The 21,415-nt window shown below is 41.6% G+C and overlaps 1 protein-coding gene across 4 annotated transcripts in view; it reads left to right on the top strand.

The window, feature by feature from the left end:
• The window catches only part of soga1 (suppressor of glucose, autophagy associated 1), a 101,552-nt gene that overhangs the window by 67,814 nt on the left and 12,323 nt on the right, over positions 1–21,415 (top strand). For 3 of the 4 annotated variants that reach the window (XM_042408091.1, XM_042408096.1, XM_042408094.1), the window contains 11 exons: positions 2,104–2,166; positions 6,719–6,886; positions 7,692–7,845; positions 8,758–9,322; positions 9,528–9,828; positions 10,535–10,768; positions 13,283–13,420; positions 16,672–16,794; positions 17,042–17,272; positions 17,471–17,587; positions 17,675–17,842. In XM_042408091.1, the coding sequence (XP_042264025.1) occupies positions 2,104–2,166; positions 6,719–6,886; positions 7,692–7,845; positions 8,758–9,322; positions 9,528–9,828; positions 10,535–10,768; positions 13,283–13,420; positions 16,672–16,794; positions 17,042–17,272; positions 17,471–17,587; positions 17,675–17,842 (2,262 nt within the window). The remainder of the gene's footprint in view (positions 1–2,103; positions 2,167–6,718; positions 6,887–7,691; positions 7,846–8,757; positions 9,323–9,527; positions 9,829–10,534; positions 10,769–13,282; positions 13,421–16,671; positions 16,795–17,041; positions 17,273–17,470; positions 17,588–17,674; positions 17,843–21,415) is intronic. The other variant, XM_042408095.1, reaches the window with a different exon arrangement.

Here is a 21,415-nt window from a genome sequence, read left to right as displayed (position 1 = left end):
TATATTCAGTGTCACGAGCTTCCTCTCAAGAGTCTAGCACAAATTCATCGCCATCTTTTTCCAATCGAACCCGAACGCCGCTCAGCTGAACGTCCGATCCAATAGTTCCGACATCTGTTCAACCTCCAGCCAGAATCAATGGTTCCATTACCAGGCAGGCTTATTGATCAGTGAGTTTAGAGCCATTAATAGACTGTTTGCACGCTGATAAACTGATCTTAAAGTGGGTTAGGAGACTGAGAGAGAGGGAGGGGAGGGATTTAGGGAGGGAAGGACAGCGGGAGATGAAAAATTAAAAGGTCAGGAAATAGCCCAAAGAGTGATGAAGGGATGAGAGGAAGGGGAGGATAAAGGGAGGAGCAGGAGGGTGAGAGGACAGAAAGAGAGGAGAGCAGTGGTGAGGGAGGGAGGGAGGAGACTGACACAGACAGACTTGTGGAAAGAAAAAATCTGACAAATAAGCAAATGCCCTCCATGCTGATGCTGCACTGCAAGTCCAGCTCGACAAGAGAAGAATTGTTCAGAAATGTTGTCAGTGTTCGAAGGTTACAGAATGTGAACGATTCACTTCAAACATGCTAAGTTTACATTTTTGGAAAATACACCTAAATATATATTTTTAAAATGACCCAGGTATTATTTATTTTTATATTTCTGTCCTCCTCTCTCACCTTTTCATTCCTTCCGTCGCTCCGTTTCTTTCTTTTGTTGTCGGGGGTTCATTGCGGAGAGGGTAGCTTGTTTCCATGGATACGGACTGAGCCAGATGAGCTTAACTACTTGCACTGCAGCGTCTGTCCTAGTGTGTGTGTGTGTGTGTGTGTGTGTGTGACTGGTTTTGGCTTGAAAGAGAGGGAAGGATGATGATTTATGAGAGTCTAATGCACTGGGCAGACACTTGGATGAACAGAAGATGGTGTGTGTGAATGTGTGTGTATGAGTATGCGTGCTTTTCATTGAAGTGTTATATCTCACTTATTTTTTCTTTCGTTCCATTTTCCCTTTGTGTACTTTCTCTCTCTCTCTCTCTCTCTCTCTCTCTCTCTCTCTCTCTCTCTCTCTCTCTGTCTGACTCTCTCACACACACTCACTCACTCTCTCTCTCACTCTCTCTCTCTCTCTCTCTCACTCTCTGTGTTGTACCTCCACCTCGTAGCTGTAATTCCACGCTCTTATCAGCACCGCCGTGGTGATTAAAATCACCATGGGAATGATCAACATCACCATAGCAATGACATCTGGAGCGCAGCATGAGTGGGAGAGGTGCTGGAGGAGCTGGAGGGAGGAGGGGGGGGGAAGGGGAGGAGGGGGAGGGAGGTTCAAGTTTTTTTTTTTAGCAAAAACTAGCACTGAAAATATCACAGGTGTGTGATAGAGGCTGCCAAGGTGTCACAATAAGTTTGACCCTGACACATTTATTGTGTTTAATATTAAACATACACTGGATGATATACTGAGAAGTGAAATACCGATACCTGGGCTTTGGTCAACTGCCGATACAGAGTACCAATCAGATGCCAGTGTTTAATTAATAAGCTGTATGTCTCACTGTGGGGGAGAGACTGGCGTCATTCTTTTATGTGTAAGGCTTGACTTAAACATTGCTTTACTAACTTTGTAAAACAAAATGTAACAAATAAATACATAGATATCAATGTACTGAACTGCTATTTATTAAAATAACGGTACTTGATATCAGATCGGCCCATTGTCACCGATACCTGATCCAGTTATTTGAGTCAGTATTGGACTGATATCCGATATCAGTATTGGTGCATCTCTAGTTACAAAGACACATGCAGTTCACTATGGATGTATTGTACTGACAGACAAAATTCAAAAGAAAATCAAGAACACACTTGTTTGAATATATATATAGTGTCGGGTCATATGCAAAGCTATTGACTTGGAAAGTAATTTATTGAAAAGAGCAGACATCCTAGGTGTATATTTGCGATTGTGATTACTTCCATTTCTCCTGCAGCTCATCCTGTCGCTCTGTCTGTTTTTGTATCTGACTGAATTTATTCTGAACCTTACTGAAACAGCCGAGGTGGTGTCATGCCTTCCTATAATGAGACTCTGTGTGTCTCTCTGTTGCAGAACTCCCAGAAGAAAAGAGGAGCACGACCCAACAACAAACCTGACAAGAAGCCCGGTCCACAGGTACACACACACATATACACACACACACACATTTACACACAGCTAGGTTTATCCCCAGACGGTCTAACAAATCAATAGGAGTAACAAAGTGCAGTTTCAGCAACTAAACCTTAAAGACACTTAAACCTGGAGAGAGACTGACATTGATCTAACACACGCAGCACATAGGATAAGAGAGGGATATGTATTACTGACAAAGCTGTGTGTTGAGTCGAAACACCTGCAGGTTAGAAGAAGAGCAAGAGAGAAAAACACCAGAGATGAATAGTAAAGGATAGATAGAGAGAAAGAAGATGTGTTGGAAGTGTGGCAAGTTAAACGAGAAAGAATGAAGAGAGGTAGAAATTGATTGACATCAATATTACAGTCAATAACAAGGTTTTCTCTGTTGGATAGACAGAATAAATTGTTCATTAGTTTTAAACCCAGTATTATTGTCACTGCTGTCCAGAAGTTATTTAGATTTATTTGCTTTATTAGGCAGTAAACCAGTTTCTCCTAATCATCAAATATTATTGTACGATTCTCCTTTATATAATACGATGTTTATTATAGACGGTTCAATATTACATAGAATAAAGTTGTATCAAGTTAGTGCACCGAGACAAAAAATAGTCATGATCACCTTTGATTTAACACTGTTTTGTGCAGTAAATTAATCAACTTTAGAGATGCTGCACATTTTCTCACCTTAAGACAGATCCAGACTAGCTGTTTCCAGTCTGTATGCTAAGCTTAGCTAACTGGCTGCTGGTGGTAGGTTCATACATGAGAGTGGTGTCGATCTTACTCTCAGCAAGAAAGCAAACAAGCGTATTACCCAAAGTGAAATCTCATCACTTTGAAAGAGGAATGAAGCCTTTTTGATGTCTAATCATAATGCCCTGCAGCCAGCTAGTAGCAGGGCATCAAATTAAAGTAAAAACTCATGGAAATAAAAGATTTTCCTTCATTTTACCCTTTAATCAAAATTGATCACAAAATATTTTGTCATTTATGACAGATAACTGTTTATGAAAGCCTAAATCTGAACATAAATGTAATTTTCATCTTTTACATATTTTGATTTCTTTTCACACTTAAATGTTGTGACAAGAACCAGAATCAGGATTTGATAAGAACAGGAATCAATCAGCACAATCAGAACCAATTAAATCAAATTAATCAATGACAAAGAGTCTACTTTTTCCTTTTGTGGTACCTTAATCCTTTATATGAGGCAGGTAGGAAACATCTAAACATGTTTGACATACAGTAACATGTTTGTTCCGTCACTGCAGTGTTAACTGATTTTGCATATAAACCACAACGCCGCAGCTTCAGGAGATAAACGGTTATTTGTCAGTTTCATTTGCAGAATCCTCCCTGAAACAAATGTTTTACTATCTGCTCAGCACAGACATGTCAAGGTTGTCTGGGGTCACCGATAACAACTTCCATGTCTGAAATCTCGCACGTTCGGTCCTTCAAGTGCGTCTCTGCTCACAGCTCATGACAGTGTCGTGCTGTCTGCGTGTGTCTGTCTGTTGTCTGTGACCTATTTCCTCTGGGGATCACATCATCTCATTCATCTGCCCAAACACGCTGAGTGCAGGATGAACAGACAGATCAGCATTTTTCTGTATTCCCTCTCATCTTTGCTTCATCTCTCCCTCTTTTCTGCCCTCCATCTTGTCCTGCAGGTGTTTGCGCTTAGTGTAATCCCTGCATGCCCAGTCATTGTTTACATTTGTATTACAGAGCAGGCCTCCGCATTGCACTTTAAATCTACCTTTTCTTCATTCTGCCTCTTTTCTTCTTCAAAACATGAGCAACTTTTTCCTCTACCTTACTGTTTCCAAACTCCCCCTCCCTTCTTTTTATTTTAATCACTCACTAAAGCAGTTAGAAGTATATGAGCTCGGGTTTTACGGGGCAAAGTACACAGATACAGATTAAAAACCTACAGGGCTAACATGTCAAGACAGAATGGCTTTGCGGGGAAGGTAATTCTCTGTCTGGCTGCGAAGGCGAGCCTCGGCTTCCTCTCCAAGCCACATACCATAAATGGCTGTAAATTCGCTCCCCCTCGCCTCGCTTAATGTGGTTGGAAACACTCCACAGGCTGTAAAACAAATACAGCCACAGAGCTGCTTATGAGGAATGGATGCACAGGGTCACCTCAGGTCAGTAGTACTTAGAACTGAGTTTGGGATGAGAGAGAGATACATGCATGATTAAAATTTGTTGTCTCTTTTCTTTTAAAAAATCTGCATTATTATACTTTTGTTGTGAACTTTGTACAACCCCTAAATAAGAGGCAGGAAAGAAGCCCCACTGACACATAAGCATGTAAATGTGCCGTAAAATCAAAACAAGTTAAAAGACGCTAAAACGCATCATAGAGCTGCAGAGCTGATGATAATCAGGTAATATTGGTATTGGTCTTTATGCTAAGCTAAGCTAAGCTAACCAGCTGTTGGCTCCAGCTACATATTTACCATACAGATGTGTGTGGTATCAATCTTCTCAGCTAACTCCTAGCAAGAAAGCAAATAAGTGTATTTTCCAAAATGTCAAACTATCACTTTTAAAAGTTGAATTCATTAGAAATAATACACTAATGTTAAAAAAAACTTGAGATATATGATATATTGCTGTGTAACTGACAGTATTGAGTCACTTTACTGACATAATGGTTAATCTCTACGTGTGCTACTGCTCCACTATGTTTTAGTATTTACCATAATTGCCACTTGTGACTACAGTGGCTGCTGTGCAAAAAATACATAGTCTCATTTTAAATAGAAATATGAATTATTGCGGGTTTAAAGTCACACAGTAACTATGATACTGGTTCCACTAAGTAGCGTAGTGTATTTGCTCAGTCTCATTTGTCAACTTGTTTAAGTCTTCTAAGTTTTTTTTAAATCCCAAAGAAAGTCGATATTTAGTTCAGATTCTAGATGACGTCTGAGGCGAACCACTAACGAGTGTGTTTGCCTGGAGTTTCTCTGTTTCCTTTGTGTTGTTTTTTAGTAAAAGCCTCTTGAGGAACCAACACAGCACGATTCTGACCTCACCATTCGGTCGCTGAAAGCCGCAAGTTAGTCAGATAGTGCTTTGTCATTAGTTTTTAAGTTCAAGGCGATTTTAAATAGAATGAAAAGCCAATTCATCCCAGTTGAGTTGCAGGACTGTAAAGGATTGTGGCTTCTGTTCAACTGGCAGTACGAGCAAAAAGTTGTCAGGGATGAAGCCAAAACCTCACTGAAAATAAACATTCATATTGGTGGTTTGAAAAATACTCAAATTTTACAGAATATAAGACAGAATTCAGCAAAAATCTTTTCACATTTGACCTCTAACGTTGTCCAGTTGTCAGTCTAGATGGATCTGACGGTTGCGGATTCCAAGCTGAGCATCTGACTGGTCAGCTTGTTGTGCGTCCTGCATGTGTGTGTGTGTGTGTGTGTGTGTGTGTGTGTGTGTTTGAGTGTGTCTGTCTGTAGTTTTTACTTTCTGCGTGTGTTTCAGCAGCCGTCTCCCTACCTGTCAGTTTCTCTGTCCATCTCTATATACTGTCTCTGCCAGGATAGAAGTGCCCTCCTCTCCTTGTTTGTCTCCTTGTTTGTCTCCTTGTTTGTCTTAACCGCAGGGAGAAGATTCATATCTACTCTCACTCTGAGTTGAAGGAAGTGTTGTGTGTCTATCTGTTAAATCAGCATTCTTTCTTCCTTATACACAATTCTGGGAAATTACACAAAAGGGACATTGTTTAATCACTCATTTATTTCATCTTACAATACATCTCAGACACAGCTCATTTGTATTAATTGTAGGTAAACTTGACAGGAATCTTCATTTGTCTGCCTGTGAGTTACATATTATATCTAAAACAGCACTGATGCAGGGATTCACAAAACTAAAGAAAATGTTGCATTTTACCCTGAACTTTTCACTTTTTTTAACATCATGTCGTCATTTATTCATTCATTGGTTGAAGTGAATTGGTTCAATTTTGACTGAGTTTGGTGCAATTATTGGTTAAAAGAGATAAATACTTTGCTGATTGCCTCAGAGGAAGTCTGCATCATACACAGTGTGCAGAAACGAACATGTTTTATCATCAGAAGCATTCTTACCTCATATTTCCTTTCAGCATCCCCTCTTTACTCAAACAGTTCAGACCAGAGTAGCACAAACTGATTCTTTTCCTCATTAGTTTCCCTATTATCCAGTTAATTGATTAATTGCTCATCACAAACGCCCGTGTCGTCTTCCAAACACTTATTTTGTCTGAACAAATGAGATTCAGTTCTCACATAATGAATCTGACAGAAGCTGGAACCAACAAATGTCTGACTTTTTTATTTGATGAATTGCTTAAATCAATTATTTAAATTACTGTCAATTAACTGACTGATTGTTTCGGCACTTGTTCCAGACATAAAACGACATCTGTACTTGTGCGTGATGATTGTGTATGTATGTCATCCTCTCTGTTACACAGCAGTTTTTGAATCAACATCACTTCAGTGCTCTCTCTCTCTCTCTCTCCCCGTCACTGCAGGAGGACAGTTCAGACCTGAAATGTCAGCTCCACTTTGCCAAAGAAGAATCAGCCCTGATGTGCAAGAAGCTGACCAAACTGGCGAAGGACAGCGAGGCCATGAAGGAGGAGCTGGCCAAGTTCAGGTCGCTGTACGGGGACGTCAACGCCTCGCTCACTGTGGAGGAGGTGAGGGCTCCGCTGTTTGTGTGTGAATTCACAGGATGATAGGAAAATGTAGAAACAAAAGGGGTGAAAATGAGAAGAAAAGGAGAAGAATGGAAACTTATTTACTGGAGAGCTAATTCATACAGGAGCAAGACATTTGTCATTGTCAGAGATTAATGAGCAAATTACAGCTGTAAAAAGTAGCTGTAAGTGAACAAGGCAATGAAACAAGTGCTGGCTAAGTACGTTTCACTGTATAGAGAATGGAAAACAAAGGATTTTGATTTCACATAATTTGTAACCGATACAACACAGAGAAGTGTTTTCCGTAAACACCTTGAATAAAAATCTAAACCCTGAGTTCCAATCTTTTCCTAACACTTAGCTTTATTGTTTAAAGTTTGCCTGAGGGCAGCGAAACGGTGCCACTAGGTTATTATGGTGGTTATGGTTTGTAAAGTGTTCCCACCCTTTGTACCCATATAAAACCCAAATGGTAGATATTCCATCTCTGCCAGAAAGGCCTGGGAAAACTCAGTGATGCATTTGTGTTATTTTAGAAACGGCCAAAACACTCCACAAACTCCACAAAGCTCATTAAAACAAACTTTCCATGACTATTACTGAAAACCACACACCAGTTATATGTGTTATTAATGAGTATTTAAATATCCAGCACTGATAATGCTGAAAATATTGTTTATTTATTCATTCTAACAGTCTTAAAGGTCAGCAGACGATTGAAAGTGTGTCAATCAACAGGTAGAACGTGAGTAAGGATGTGGTTCCCCCTTCCTCATGTCTTTTTTGTTTGTCCCCCCCTCAGGTTGCTGACTCCCCCCATACCCGTGAGGCGGAGGTGAGAGTCCACTTGAAGCTGGTAGAGGAGGAGGCCAACCTGCTGAGTCGACGCATCGTGGAGCTGGAGGTAGAGAACAGGGGGCTCCGAGCCGAGATGGACGACATGAAGGGACCACAAGGTAGCTGTCAAACTCCTCTCATAGGTCATTTAATAACTTTACTATTTCATTATTTGTCATTATTTAATTCCTGGGTCAGAAAAAAACCTTTTAAACCACGTTGTATCACGACGCACAACAGTGTCAAATCCAGAGTGACAGAAGTGCATCAGAGTGGCTGAGCAGAATCCATGCTGCTATTAGCAGAGCAGTATGGAGGACAACACAGAGAACAACAAATGAATTGCCTGCTGGCACTTTGGGTGGATGATGGATCTCCATTTCTAATGCTTCCGTATTGGAAAGCCGTGTCACCAGTGTGTGTAGTTACTGACGCCTACGTCATTACCACAGCAACCGATGTAGATAGGTCGGTGATGTCTGGACACACAAATCTGATCTGATCACTTGGAAATAACAGGGCAGACAGTAGGGTTGAAACTAACATTTATTTTCATTATCACGATTAATTGATTAGTTGTTTGGTCTATAAAATGTCAAAAAATGGTGAGAAATGTCCGTCACTGTTTCCCAAAGCTCAAGCTAACATCTTCAAATGTCTTCTTTTGTCCTGACCAACAGTCCACAAACCAAAGATATTCAGTTTACTGAGTTGAAACAAGTGTCAAAGTGTTTGCTTTTCTCACAGGGCATAAATACAGTAATTATCTTGATACATCTCCACAAATACAGTCAATATTAGAGTTGCACAATAGTGACACGTTGTCTCGCCTTGTTTTTACCTTTTGTACTAGCTAGCTAGCAGTTAGGAGGGGCAAGTTTGTGGAGACGAGGACTTAAACATACATAATAGTTTATTCTTGCAATGTTTTGGATATTTATGATGACATGATTCACTGTAACTTCTTCCTACTTCTTCCTCTATTGTTGTGTAATATCGCTGCTTAACTAGTCCTCGTTTCTTTTCTTTAGATGGTCCTCCTGAACTTACTGGTGGTGGTCTGGGGGCGGGACTTGGCCTAGGAGGAGGAGCCATGGTGCTTGGGGGAGGGGCTTCATCTGAAAACGTCATGGAGCTCCAGAGACACCTCCAGTTTGTGGAGGAGGAGGCGGAGCTCCTTAGGAGGTCTCTGATCGAGATGGAGGAACAGAACAAACTCCTGATGAACGAGATCAACCGCTACAAATCTGAACTCCCACCGCCGACTTCCTCGCTGTCGTCCAATTCGCTGACGTCGCTGGCGGACGGGCTGCTCAACGACAGCCCGGTGCACTCTATACAGGAAGGGGCGGTGCTTATCAGCACGGACGCCCCGTCTCAGGAGGAAGAGCTCAGAGTGGCGAGGCTTCAGATCGGAGAACTGAGCGGGAAGGTGAAGAAGCTGCAGTATGAGAACCGAGTGCTTCTGTCCAACCTGCAGCGCTGTGATCTGGCCTCCTACCACGCTCCTTCCTCTTCATCCTCCTCCTCCTCACTACGACTGGCGCTGGAGACGGATGCAGAAGCTGGAGATTCAGCTGAGTGCCTCCCTACCAGGTAGTCTCATAGTGCCTCTTTCATTGTTGGGGGATATTTTGGTTCTACAGTGAGGATCTCTACTGGGGGTCTAAACAGTGAAAGTATTTTTAGTAATAACATAACAATGAACAGTGAAAACATACTAAAGTTACAGGGTTACTCATCATATTTCAAAATATCTAAGTCCCTCACCCTTCCCTCTCTTTATTTTTTCTTCCATCAGCCCGCCACACCGCAAGGAGCCAGTAGGGGGCGAGAATGACGCCCTGGAGATCAAGGAGCGGAAAAAGAAGATTGAGGACAACGCTGACATAACAACCTCACTCCCCGGGTGCCTGGGGCAGAAGGACCATGATGCCTTGCTGGCCATGAGGGACCAGGCTCGCTTGGTTTCCACGGCGATACAGCTCCTGACCTCCCCAGAGTCAAACTGCCTCTCCTCTTCCCCTTCCATCTACCACAAGGTCTGCAGCAGCGAGGCCGCAGAGCCGTGTGACCTGGAGAAGCCTCAACCTCACAGCCAGGTACACGTCCTGTGTTCAACTGTGTATTCAAACCTAATATAACAATTTTATATTTTATACACAAATAACATAGTTCTTGGTCCCCTTCCTGACAAACTGGTGCAGTTATGAAGCAAAGTGCACCAACCACAGGATTATGTGACATATAGATATATGACTTAATTTCAGCATTTTACAAATGTGTTCCTTTAATGTTGCTCTGCAGGACGGACCATCTCCCTCCTTTGATTCTGTTTGCCTGTTATTACTAACATATGTCTAATATAAGTCTATTACAGATTAGATTTATGCCAGTTTCTGGGTATTTCTTTGTGATCTTCATGAAGTGTTTGTGACCATCAGAGAAGATAAATAAAGCTCTCAAGTGTTGTATGACTTTCTGTCAGTCCCATGAATGAGTGTGATTTCCTGTTTCTAGCTCTTTATTAATCGTTATATAAAAGTTTATTTACAATAAGTCCCAAATGAGCTGGAACTAAAAGGCAATAACTCATCTTTTTTTTCATTTGGTCAAGACGAAAGAGATCAAACTACAGCCTCAGTGATAAATGTTTTATCTTTTGCTCCGGCACTTTTTCCTTCACTGGTTGTTCAACCACCTGCTGTATCAACCCTGCAGCTTATCATTTATCATTCCTAGCGGTTCCTGCACTCAGCCAATAATGACTGACTGTGTGATAAATTCTGTTATTTCTTTGTTCCCTAGATATCGGAGCTGTCTGACCTGGCAGACCGGCCTCTGGTTGGTGCTCTGACCAGCAGGCTCCAGGCCCTACACACCCAGCTACAGGCCTTCGTGGAACATGTAGACACTCTGGGTAAATCCCCAGCAGGTGGGAGGGACCCTCAGGTAGAAGGAGCGTCTCCCCTGGCCCCACCTTGCACCTCTCTCTCCTGCTCTGGAAGCGACCTGGACGGACTGAACACTGCCGAGGAGAAGGTAAAAAGACAAAACCTCACTCCTCTTCCTCACTCCTTGTCCACTCTTTCTATTTCATTTATTATCTGTCTTTTTTAAGCTTTCATTTTATTGTCTGTGTTTTCTTTTGTTTGCTCTGTTTTCTTTTCAGTTGTCTCTAGTTTGTATTTCTATTCTTCTGTTTTGTGTTTGGCTCAATGCCTAACCACTAGCTTGGCTGACTAACACCCCCAATCCCATTTGAACATACCGCTTTGGTTTCTCCTCACAGTGAAGAATGGATTTTACACAAGACGCTCAAATCTGATAATCCTAAAGCCAACAGACGACAAACGTGAGATAGAATAATAATTATTTATCTAATTAAGTGATAATTAGATTAATTCAGATCTGTCCATAAGAGAAAACAGTCTTTTCACCACTGTTGCCTGTGATCTGGGGACATTTACTATGTCGATGGATCAGATGAATTCAGATTTGAGCCGTCAGTGTAAACCTCTCCACACGATGCCGCCCACGTCCACCTGCATGCTGTTGAATTGCCTCCTAACCTGGTATGTAGATGCTGCTTTAGGCCTCAAATGGAGCCAGTTTGTTGCATGACATAGTGGGGTTATTAAGAAGCACCATTTATTTATATGTATTTCATCAGTAAATCATAAAACCAAAAGTCTGGGTTTACATCTAGTGTGGTTGAGCAATATTGCTCATACCTCATTTTCTTTTAAAGTTACATTTATATACATATATTTACTTACTTTTACAATATAACTATGGCATCATACATAAGGCTAGCAGGACCATTTTATCTTATGACCCCTATTAAGATTTCATGAGGCAGATTCAGTAGCATCATAGTTGACTAACAAATAATACGCTATGATTATAGACTGAATCTGACGATGTTTTGGTTTGAATATTTTGTTTAAACATTAGGAGGAAAAAGTTTAGCATCTGGTGTCAATCCCAGTTTTTTTCTGCTCTTCAGTCATTCCTGAAACCAGAATACTGAGTAACGTACACCAATTGAATTGGGTGAACCAAAGCTTTTAAAATGACAGTGAGCAGTATTTAAAATAAACTCTAACATGGTCTGTAATTCATTACTAAAACATAAAATCTGGAATCTGAAAACAGAAATCAAATGGCTGTCTGAGTTATTAAGGTATTAAATAATAATAAAAAAAAGAAGTTGTCCACACAGATCTCTTAAAGCAGCAGATGACACAATGAGCTCAGTTAAAACAGATTTCCAATCATACTTCATAAATTTGCTCTTGTGGTTTTGTAAGTCAGGTGTCAAAACCGATGACCAGTGATTTATGACTTAGTCTGTGCATCTGTTGTATCTGCATCTATTTGATGGTCAACATTCAGTATGAGCTCCACAACGTCATAAATGTACATTGAAATCAGAATAGACTTTGAATTCTTCTTCTATGGTGCATCAGCTGGCATGTTTTCCACTTTGCATCCTTTGACTGTCAGGAACACATAAAAAAACATCAAATCTGATGAGAATCCATCATTTTTTCTTGAGTAAATGAAGTTGGGTTGGAAACAGTTTAAAATTACCTCACTGCCTTTATATCAACAGAAACTTTTTAATTGAATCAAATTTGTCTGTTTGGAGGAAGTTGTGATGAAATTATACATAGTTGTAGGTTAATAAATGATAATGTTTAGACTCCATTAGAGGCCAGTTCTGAGTCCCAACACCCCTCCAATCTCTCCCCCCCCCTGTCCTTCCCCTTTCTCCTCTTCCCTTCGTCCCTTCTTCCTTCCCTCTCTTTCTCTCTGCACGGGCACCATAACCGTCGGTTTATGCACTTCTCCTCCATCTCCCTCTTTTCTTCCTCCCTCACGCCTTCCTCACCTTCATCACCTCTTTCACTGCCTCCCCACTTCCCTCTGACTCGCCCTCGCTCACCTCACATCCCTTCACTTCCCTCGTTCCCACTCTTCCTTCTTCTTCTCTGTCATCTTTACCTTCCATCCTAACCGCCTTACTCCTTCTCTTGCCCTCCTGTTCGTCTTATTTCTCGTCCTCCTCCCTTTCTCTCCCGTCCCTCCTCTGTCTCCCATTGCTGTTTCTCCCCCCGTCTCTCCTTTCTTCCAACTCGCCTATGTCCTCCTCTGTTTCCTTTTTCCTCTCCTCCCCCCCCTCAGCCGTTCATTCTGCCCTCCATCCTCCTTTTCTTTCTTTTCTCCACTCTCTCCTTCTCCTCTCTGACCAAGCTCTTTTTCCTCTACATCCTTTTCTTTGTCTTGTGAGATCCATAAACGATTTCTGTTTGGTTTTTCATGTTTCATTTTTTTTTTCAATGTTGTCACATGGATGGACACCATTTTGGTTATGTTGTTTTTTATTCTTATTATTGTGTTTGTCTTGTTTTCCTTTCATTTCCATCACTCCTTTCTCTTTGCTTTTGTTCCACGACTTCTCCTCCCCACCCTCTCTCCTCTATTTTTTTTTTTTTTTTTGTATGTTTGTTTTTTCTTTTTCTTCATTAACTTGCCCATGCATGAATGCAGCAGCCTGATTATAGGCACCAATCAGAGCCGGAGGTGAAAAGTGAAACGGAGGAGAACAGCCAATCAGACAGCAACGAGATGCAAAACCACAAAACCGGGCAGCTGGAGCAGGAAGACAGGGAGACAGACGATGCGCTGGTGAGTTTAATCAAAATCATTCACAACAAACAAACTAGAGAAGCTGAAAAGGCTCTTCTCTTATTTCAAGCAGAACCCGACTTGAGCCTGAAGTTAATGTTTTAATGTCTAGTTTCTTGCGTTCTCTCTTTCTCTTGTACACACAGACACACAAACACTGTTCGGCTGGTCACAGTCTAAAATTGGCTTCAGGGCAACAAACACAAGGTCAGGTCTGCGTTAACAGCCTGCGCAATATGATAAAGTAAACCGACTGTAAATGACAAAAAGAAAATCACTGGCTCACAAACAAAATCTATAAAGGAACATAATAAAGAAGAGGAAAGAATAAAGGAAAGACGCTTATTAGCTTTTTTGCCTGAGTTAGATTCATATCAAAAACAGTCTGCAGGCGAGATTTTACATACCTCCTTGTAAAACCACAACTGGGTTTTATGAGGGGAATCTGCCTGTAGTGAAACAGACAAGCTCACAGGCAGACTGGGAGCCTTGATCCGTCAATGTAGATAACGTTAATAAGTTCAAAACGTTTAAAAACAGCGGGAGATTTGTGTGATTTAAACAGCTGTCTGTGCAGATTATGCTTCACTAAAAACGACAGAGGAGGAAAAAGATGAACTTTGAGCATATAAAACACGTCACTTCAGGAGGAAGTGGTGTGTGTGTGTGTCTGTGTGTAAGATGAAGCTAAATACAGACAGCATTTTAATAAAACATTTTAGTATTGATTGTAATTTATTGTTGAAACTAGTTTAAAACTAGTAACATTTAGTTTGACAAAAAAATCTTAACATACAGTCAACTTTCTAGCGTTTTCTGGAGCTTTCAGCTGCATCTCACAGTCTTCCTCAGGGGATGGAGTTTGCACAGTTGTCATGGTGATGGCTGAGTTTACCTCATGTGACGTAAATATAGTACTTCAGTCGTGTGATAACAAGTAGTTGTATATGGGGGATTGTAACTTGCACAACTGTACAAACGAAAACTGCATAAACTGAGGAAGACTGTGACAGGTAGTTGAAAGCTCGGTAAAAAGCTAGTGAGTGGATCTTGAGTTCATTCTTTTGAGTTGGATCTGATCCAAACCATCATAAAATGCCTCTAATACCTGCGGTGTATTCTCAAATCACTTCCTCTTGTGCACACACACAATGATAATCAGCTTTGCAAAGGTCCATTACAGGCTAATTTGTGCACACACACACACACACACACACACACACACACACACACACACACACACACACACACACACTCACATACACACACACACACACATATTATAGTTTGAAGTATCTGATGTGGTCCAGCGGTGGAAACTCATGCTAGCAACACAGTTTTGTAAACAAACATAAACAGTGACTGCATCATCAGCTGTGGGACTGACAGGAAGAAAAGACCTTTGTTTGGTTGACCTTTTGCTGGCGTGTCTCCATGGTAACCGGGGCCTTGTGTGTCTGCATCTTTATCCAAGACTGAGAGGGTGAATGAGAGAGGGCGACTAAAATAGAATGAAAGAGAATGATAACGAGAGAGAGTCAGATATTATAGAGACAGTTATGTTTAGAGTGATGAACAGAGCAGAGCAGCGACGCTGCAACACACAACCATCTATAGCACAGAGTGTGTGTTTACATACACTTTGTATTCAGGACTCATACTCTCATACTGTGCAGCATTAATTTGCATCATAGCCTAACCAATACTTTTTCTTGACAAACAACAGTCTATCAATCAGCACTTCTGTGCAGCATCTTTCCAGATACATTCAATAAGCACAGGTTTTAGTTTTCATCTCTCTACAGACATGATGGTACCAAACCTCCACAAACCACAAATTGCTTTTACATGTCTGTCTGTGCATGGATCAAACAAATGAGATACAACATGTTAACAACTAGGATTTAGAGGTGTTGGTTGGCATATTTTCAAACTTTGAATAGAGCCTTGCTAGCTGTTTTCCACTGCCTCCAGTCTTTATGCTAAGCTGAGCTAAGCTAACCATGTCCTGATTTCAGTTCCATACTTGAGGGAATAATTTAACATTTTGAGAAACATGCTTTTTACTTTGTGTCTGAGAGTTTGAGGAAAAGATTGATTTCACCCTCATGTCTGTGCGCTAACTAGCCTACAGTATGCAGCTAAAGCCGAGAGTCGATTAGCTTAGCTTAAAGACTAAGTGAAGAGAAACATCTAGCCTGGTTCTGTGCAAAGCTTAAAACACCTACCAGCACCCCCAAAGCTTACTAATTAACATGTATCTTGCTTGCTTAATCCATACACAAACAGAAATGTGAAAATGGCAATTTGTGGTTTTAAGGGTACTTATATGCTGTAACAGGAGTCTTGCCAGACAACTAGCAGAGACTCCAGAAGTCACTGCTCTCAGCTTCTGGTCGCCACATTTACCCACCACTTTGCATATGTATAGTTTGGTTTACATGCATTTAAACAAATGAGACACAACATGTTAATTAGTGAGCTTTATAGGTGCTGGTAGTCAGGTTTTTGAGCTTTAAAGTGAACCAGGCTAGCTATAAATGGCTGACGATGAGTAATTCAGCTCTCAAAAAGCTTAAATCAACTTGTACTTGTTGTGATCTTAACTTGGTTTAAACCCTGATTTGTAACATTTGCTCTTGTGTTGCTACATTTTTACAAGAGCAGCTGCCACTTTTTCACAACTGGAGAGTCATTTTGCAACCGAGGTCAGAGCAGTTTTCTCTGGCAGTGAGCTGCAGGGTGGTGTTCTGGGTGGAGGTGATGGAGGGCAGGAGCTGAGCCCAGTGGAGAGTTAATGGTACAGTGGTGGGTCGATGGATCTCACTCACTCAGCGGCCAAATGAGGCGTAGGAGAGTGTATGAAACGGGGCATGTGTATATGTGTGCGTGTGGACAATCAGTAGCGTGCCACAGCCATAGTGTGATTTAAAGGTTGTTGTAGCATGAAACTGCCATGTTATGTGCTTCTCACACTCAGCTCTTTCTCCCTTTTCCTCTCTTCCCTCAACACTTCTCTTCTTGTTATTGCCTCCATTCTTTTTCTTAATCTTATTTTGTTTTTGTTTTTTTCCTTTAATCTCTGCCTACTTCCCATCCTGTTTTCTATCTCCACTTGCTTCCCTATGCACTGCTCTCTTTCCTTCTTTCTTTTTCTTCCTCCATTCTTTTTCTTCTCTTTCTTTACCTCCTCATCTTTCATATCTCCTCCTTTACTCCCCTCTCCTCCTCTCCCTCTTTCTTTCGTCCAGTCTGTCCAGTCCGGTGACCTCCAGGCCCGGCTGTATGAAGTAGAAGAGTCTGCTCGAGGAGCTCAGGAGGAGCTGGAGAAGGAGAGGCAGGCTCAGAGAGGAATCACTCTCAAACTCACACAGGTCAGTCTACAACGCTGATACTGTCACAACACACACAAACTAAAAAACTGAACTACAATAAAGCAACCTCAAACTCACACAGACACACTGAAGCACCACTTTATACAGAAATGTACAGAGTAACTCATCTATTTGGCGGTCAAACTAAAAACACCTGATCAAATACTGTTAACTAAAACATTTGAAGTTCAAAATTTGGTTTTGGAAATCTAAAGCTAAACAAATTGTCTCTCTCTGTCCCTTTCAGCTCCAGGAGGAGAACCAGAAGGCTCTGCTCCGTCGGGACTTCCAGCTGCAGAGTTTGGGGCTCCAGGCTCGCCTTCAGCAGAAGTTGTGGAGCCAGGAGAGGACTCTGCTGGTTCAGGAGTCTCAGCACCTCAAGCAGGCCCTGCTACTGCTCAGCCTCAAGCTACGCTGCTTCCTCAAACAGTGGAGGCTGGGCTGCAAGAAGGACACGGAGTGGAAAGATGTCTTGGAGGTATGAGGGATATATGGAATTGTTGCAAATATAAAACAAATTATTGCAACAATATTTGCTGCAAATATTTTGAAAAAAGAAAAAAAAAAATCAGGCCACTGACCTATGAAATGGCTGCAGAGTGTGTGTTGCATACTGGATAATATTGGAGGCTGAGGTGATTGACAGGTGATCCTGCTCTTTGATTGGTTCCTTTAGATGAACAGCCTGAAGGACCTCTACCTGCTGTTGGAGGAGGAGAACCTGACAAGCCCCGCCCACCAGACTGACAAGAGGGCCGCTGCGGACGAACAACCACTCAGCCCAACTATCAAGGTAGGTAGAGTGACACACACACGCACTAACACACTAACACACACAAAGACACACACTCTTACATGGACTATCTGTCTTTCCCCGCAGTCGAGCGCTGTGAGCAGCACCTTGGCGGACCTGAAGGTGGCGCTGCAAGATCTGAGCGGAGAGCTGCGACAGGAGAGGCAAGGCTCCCAGGAACTCACCCAGCAGTTCGCAAAGGCCAAGGCATCATGGGAAGTGGAGAGGACCGAACTAAAGAGCCTCATCACACAGGTAAAACTTAAAACCAATCAACATGCTCTCTTCAAAGTGAACTGTGGAGCAGTCCATTAGGAGAAACAAACCTAAAATGCAAACTTTGATTGGTGTGATGTCATAGAGAGCCTCGTGCAACAATGTGTAAAATGCACCACACTGCTTTGACAAACACTCTGTTGTCCATTAATACTCATGCTGAGAGAGCCGAGCAGAACTGAATGAACTCAGGAGAAGAAGAAAAATGAACACGGTGGGACGAACAGGCAAATTGGCTTCCTCAATAATTCAGCTCAGGAACACTTCCTCCATCGCCTACAGAAAAGTTTATCATGCTCTGCTAAAGTTACAACTACCAAGTCTAATAAGTCAAAATAAACCATTTATGTATCTAGAGCCTTTCTTCTTTGCTCGCATGTAACTGGACCGTTATAGTACACCCGGTGGGCAACAGACAGAAGGAAACATCATTTGTAGTGTTTGTGCTCTGAAGTGTCTCATATTAATTTTGACAAGTGGTTTTTAATATTGATGACAGCCTAGGGGGGGTCAATGTCTACCTCTCGATATGCTGAGTGGTTTGTGTGTCCCTCCGAGCCTTTCATCCCCTCTCCGTCTGTCTCGTCTGCAGGCTGTGAGTAATGGTTTTAATGCTTTCTCCTCCTCTCCTCCTTCATTGTCTCTCTGTCTGCCTCATAACAGCAGCAGAGGCGGTAATAGTGATAATTAACAGCCTCCGAGATAGAACACAGCCCATGTGTTCCTGCCCGGTAATTGAGACAGAGAGATAAAAGGAAGAGAGAGAGAAAAGAGAGGAGACTTAGAGGCCTGTCAAAGTTGGCAATTAAAAAAAGCTTGTTCTTACCTGGTGTCCCCTGAGTGTGTGTGCTGTTATATGCCACGTATATGTCAAAAAATGCATTTTTCATACATTTTAGATATAATATCCTACCCTCTATCCCTCCTGTAAAGTATAACCGGACGGATCAAGCTCTCAGGGGCATAAACAAAGATTACATTGATAAAAAGTGACTGTTGATTTCAGAGTATCTGTCGGTCTACCGTTGTCCTTTTACTAACCAGCACTCACGGCATTAACATAGGCAGGAATGTTGTATTTGACTGTCGATAGTTTGACAGACTGAAAAAGTTTTATATTCATCCTAGTGCTATGGTTGTTGCCCAAGTTGTTTAGATTTACATATAAATTATCAATGAAACTGTCCTGATATGAAACATTTGGATTCCTGTGAAAATCTGTAAAACCACATAAGCATATTATGACCACAGCCATCATTAGGACCATTATTCGACCCCAGTTTACTCCAAATCATAATTCTAATCTCAAATGTAGACACTCCACCCTAAAAGATAAAATATAGTTTTAAATTAGTGTTGAAAGTTGAAAATTGTTACAGCAATCTAAACATCAACATGAAGTAAATGTCTGGGTTTGGTGACAGTTCCTCAGAATCACAAAACGAGAGCTCCTGGAGCACTGATGTTCACCGGCTCTATATGAGTGAGATACACATCTACAGTGTCGGGAAAAAGACCAGAATGCAATGCAGCATCAAGAAAAGTTCACTCCTGTTCCATTGAGTTTGTTGAAAGGCATTCTGGGAAATGTAGGGAGTCACTAACTGAAGTAGAAGCATGTGGGGGAAAAGTAAAATATAACACATCATCATTAGTATATCATCTAATTGCATGCATGGTAGACAGATACGCAACAGAAAGTGATGGACGCCTGCTCACTTTCAGCACAAACGTTATTTCAGAAGCAGCTGAGATTGATGGTCAGATATTAAATGAATAATACATGAAGCAGCATTTTTATATGATTTCCACGGGCTGCAACAACCAATCAGAAAAGTGGTGACGTCACAGGTACATCTAAATGTATGCATAAGTCAAATTACAGTTAGAAAAGGACCAATATACACGTCTCATAGTAAATAGGATGCAGTAAAAACTTGAGAAGGAGAAAAAAGGGGAAAAGAAACACAAAATAACCACAAATATTAATATGAAATGTTAAAGGGAAAAAGACACTTCATCATAACCTTCTCCTGTAACACACTGAACAACACAAAGTAAACCTTCAATCCAAATTCTAAGACTAAAGTGCGTCTCTGTGAAGCGGCACATGTCCTCGCTATGTAGGATTTCCTCACTATGTAGGATTTCCACACCAATACAAGAAGACACACACAGACACTGACAGAGTCATTAATCACCGTCATGATCAGAGAGATTCTGCCCTAGCGTTGTGGTGCAAGATCGTTTGTCTTCCGATTCAGCAGCCAATAGGAGAGGAGAGCTGTGTTACAAAGAGATAAGACACTGCCCTTTTTCCTAAATGTGACGTAGCTGCAGGTTTTTATGAGATTAAATTTACCGACAAACCTTATTGGCTTAATCAAAGATTGAATCACCCGGCTGTGATTCATTTTGGGTGAAACAGATTCATCATGTCGAGCTGCACAGGCATGCTTGAAGTCTGCGCACGCACACACACACACACACACAGAAATATGAGACTCATATTTTATTATGTTGGATTCAGATGAATTCAATGACAAACTTGTCAAACTGAAATGCAAACACACATGTGTACAACACTGTTTTGCACTTATTCTCTCCTTCTGCCTTGTAAGCTATCCTACCAAAGTGTGTGTGTGTGTCTGCATGTGTGTTACCCCGGCCTGGATGCCACAGCTGGAACCAATCTCTCCTCTTCTAACAACGCACACTGTGAAGCATGCCATCAATATGCCCTGCTTGTGTGTGTGTGTGTGTAGACATTCACCAGCTAGCCAACCAAATCGGTGCCAAGCTGTCCTGGCAGTGTGCAGCGGCTCAACCAGCTGTTGCTTTGTTGAACAAGTCAACTCAATTTCAAACACTGTTCTACCTGTCAAACAGCGTGGCAGGAAATTATCTTCACCATTCAGCCTCATAAACAAACAGCGTCAGCGAAGTAGAAACGAAGACCAGAGCCCTGAAAGCAATACTGTACAACAACTTTTTTTTTTTTTTTTTTTTTTTTTTTTTGTCTGTATCAGACATCCATCCTGACTTTAGGCCACATTAGGAACACCTGCTGTCTCCGTGATGACACAGAGCGAGCAGCTGGCAGTCCCTGATCGCCCATTCATCACATCTGTTGAATCCACTTCACACATGAAGGCAGGAGAAAGATGAAGGGGAGGGAAAATGCTGTCGCTTTTTTGTCGTTTCAGACAAACTGAGACATCAATATTCAACAACTCCTTGTACCAAAATGACAAACGAGGTTGTTTTTCTTGTTCCCTGACAAAAACAGCCCACAGGACTGTCCACAACATGGCTCATTAAAGTGTTTTCTCATCCGCCACCTCTATGAATCAGGCCACAAAAAACTACTTGGAGAAAGGAATGCTTGGACTTATACACTTTCTTGCCGAGAGTTAGATGAGAGGATTGATACCACTCTCATGTCTGGGCTGTAAATATAAAGCTAAAGCCAGTTAGCTTAGTTTAGCTTGTCAAGAGGTTACCAAAAAGAAGCCTATCAGCATCTCTAAAGCTCAATAATGAATACGTTGT

The sequence above is a fragment of the Thunnus maccoyii genome, chromosome 4 (assembly GCF_910596095.1).
Source record: "Thunnus maccoyii chromosome 4, fThuMac1.1, whole genome shotgun sequence".
Lineage (NCBI taxonomy): Eukaryota > Metazoa > Chordata > Actinopteri > Scombriformes > Scombridae > Thunnus > Thunnus maccoyii.
The sequence above is the reverse complement of the archived record's forward strand: the minus strand, read 5'-3'. Positions and strand labels throughout refer to the sequence as shown.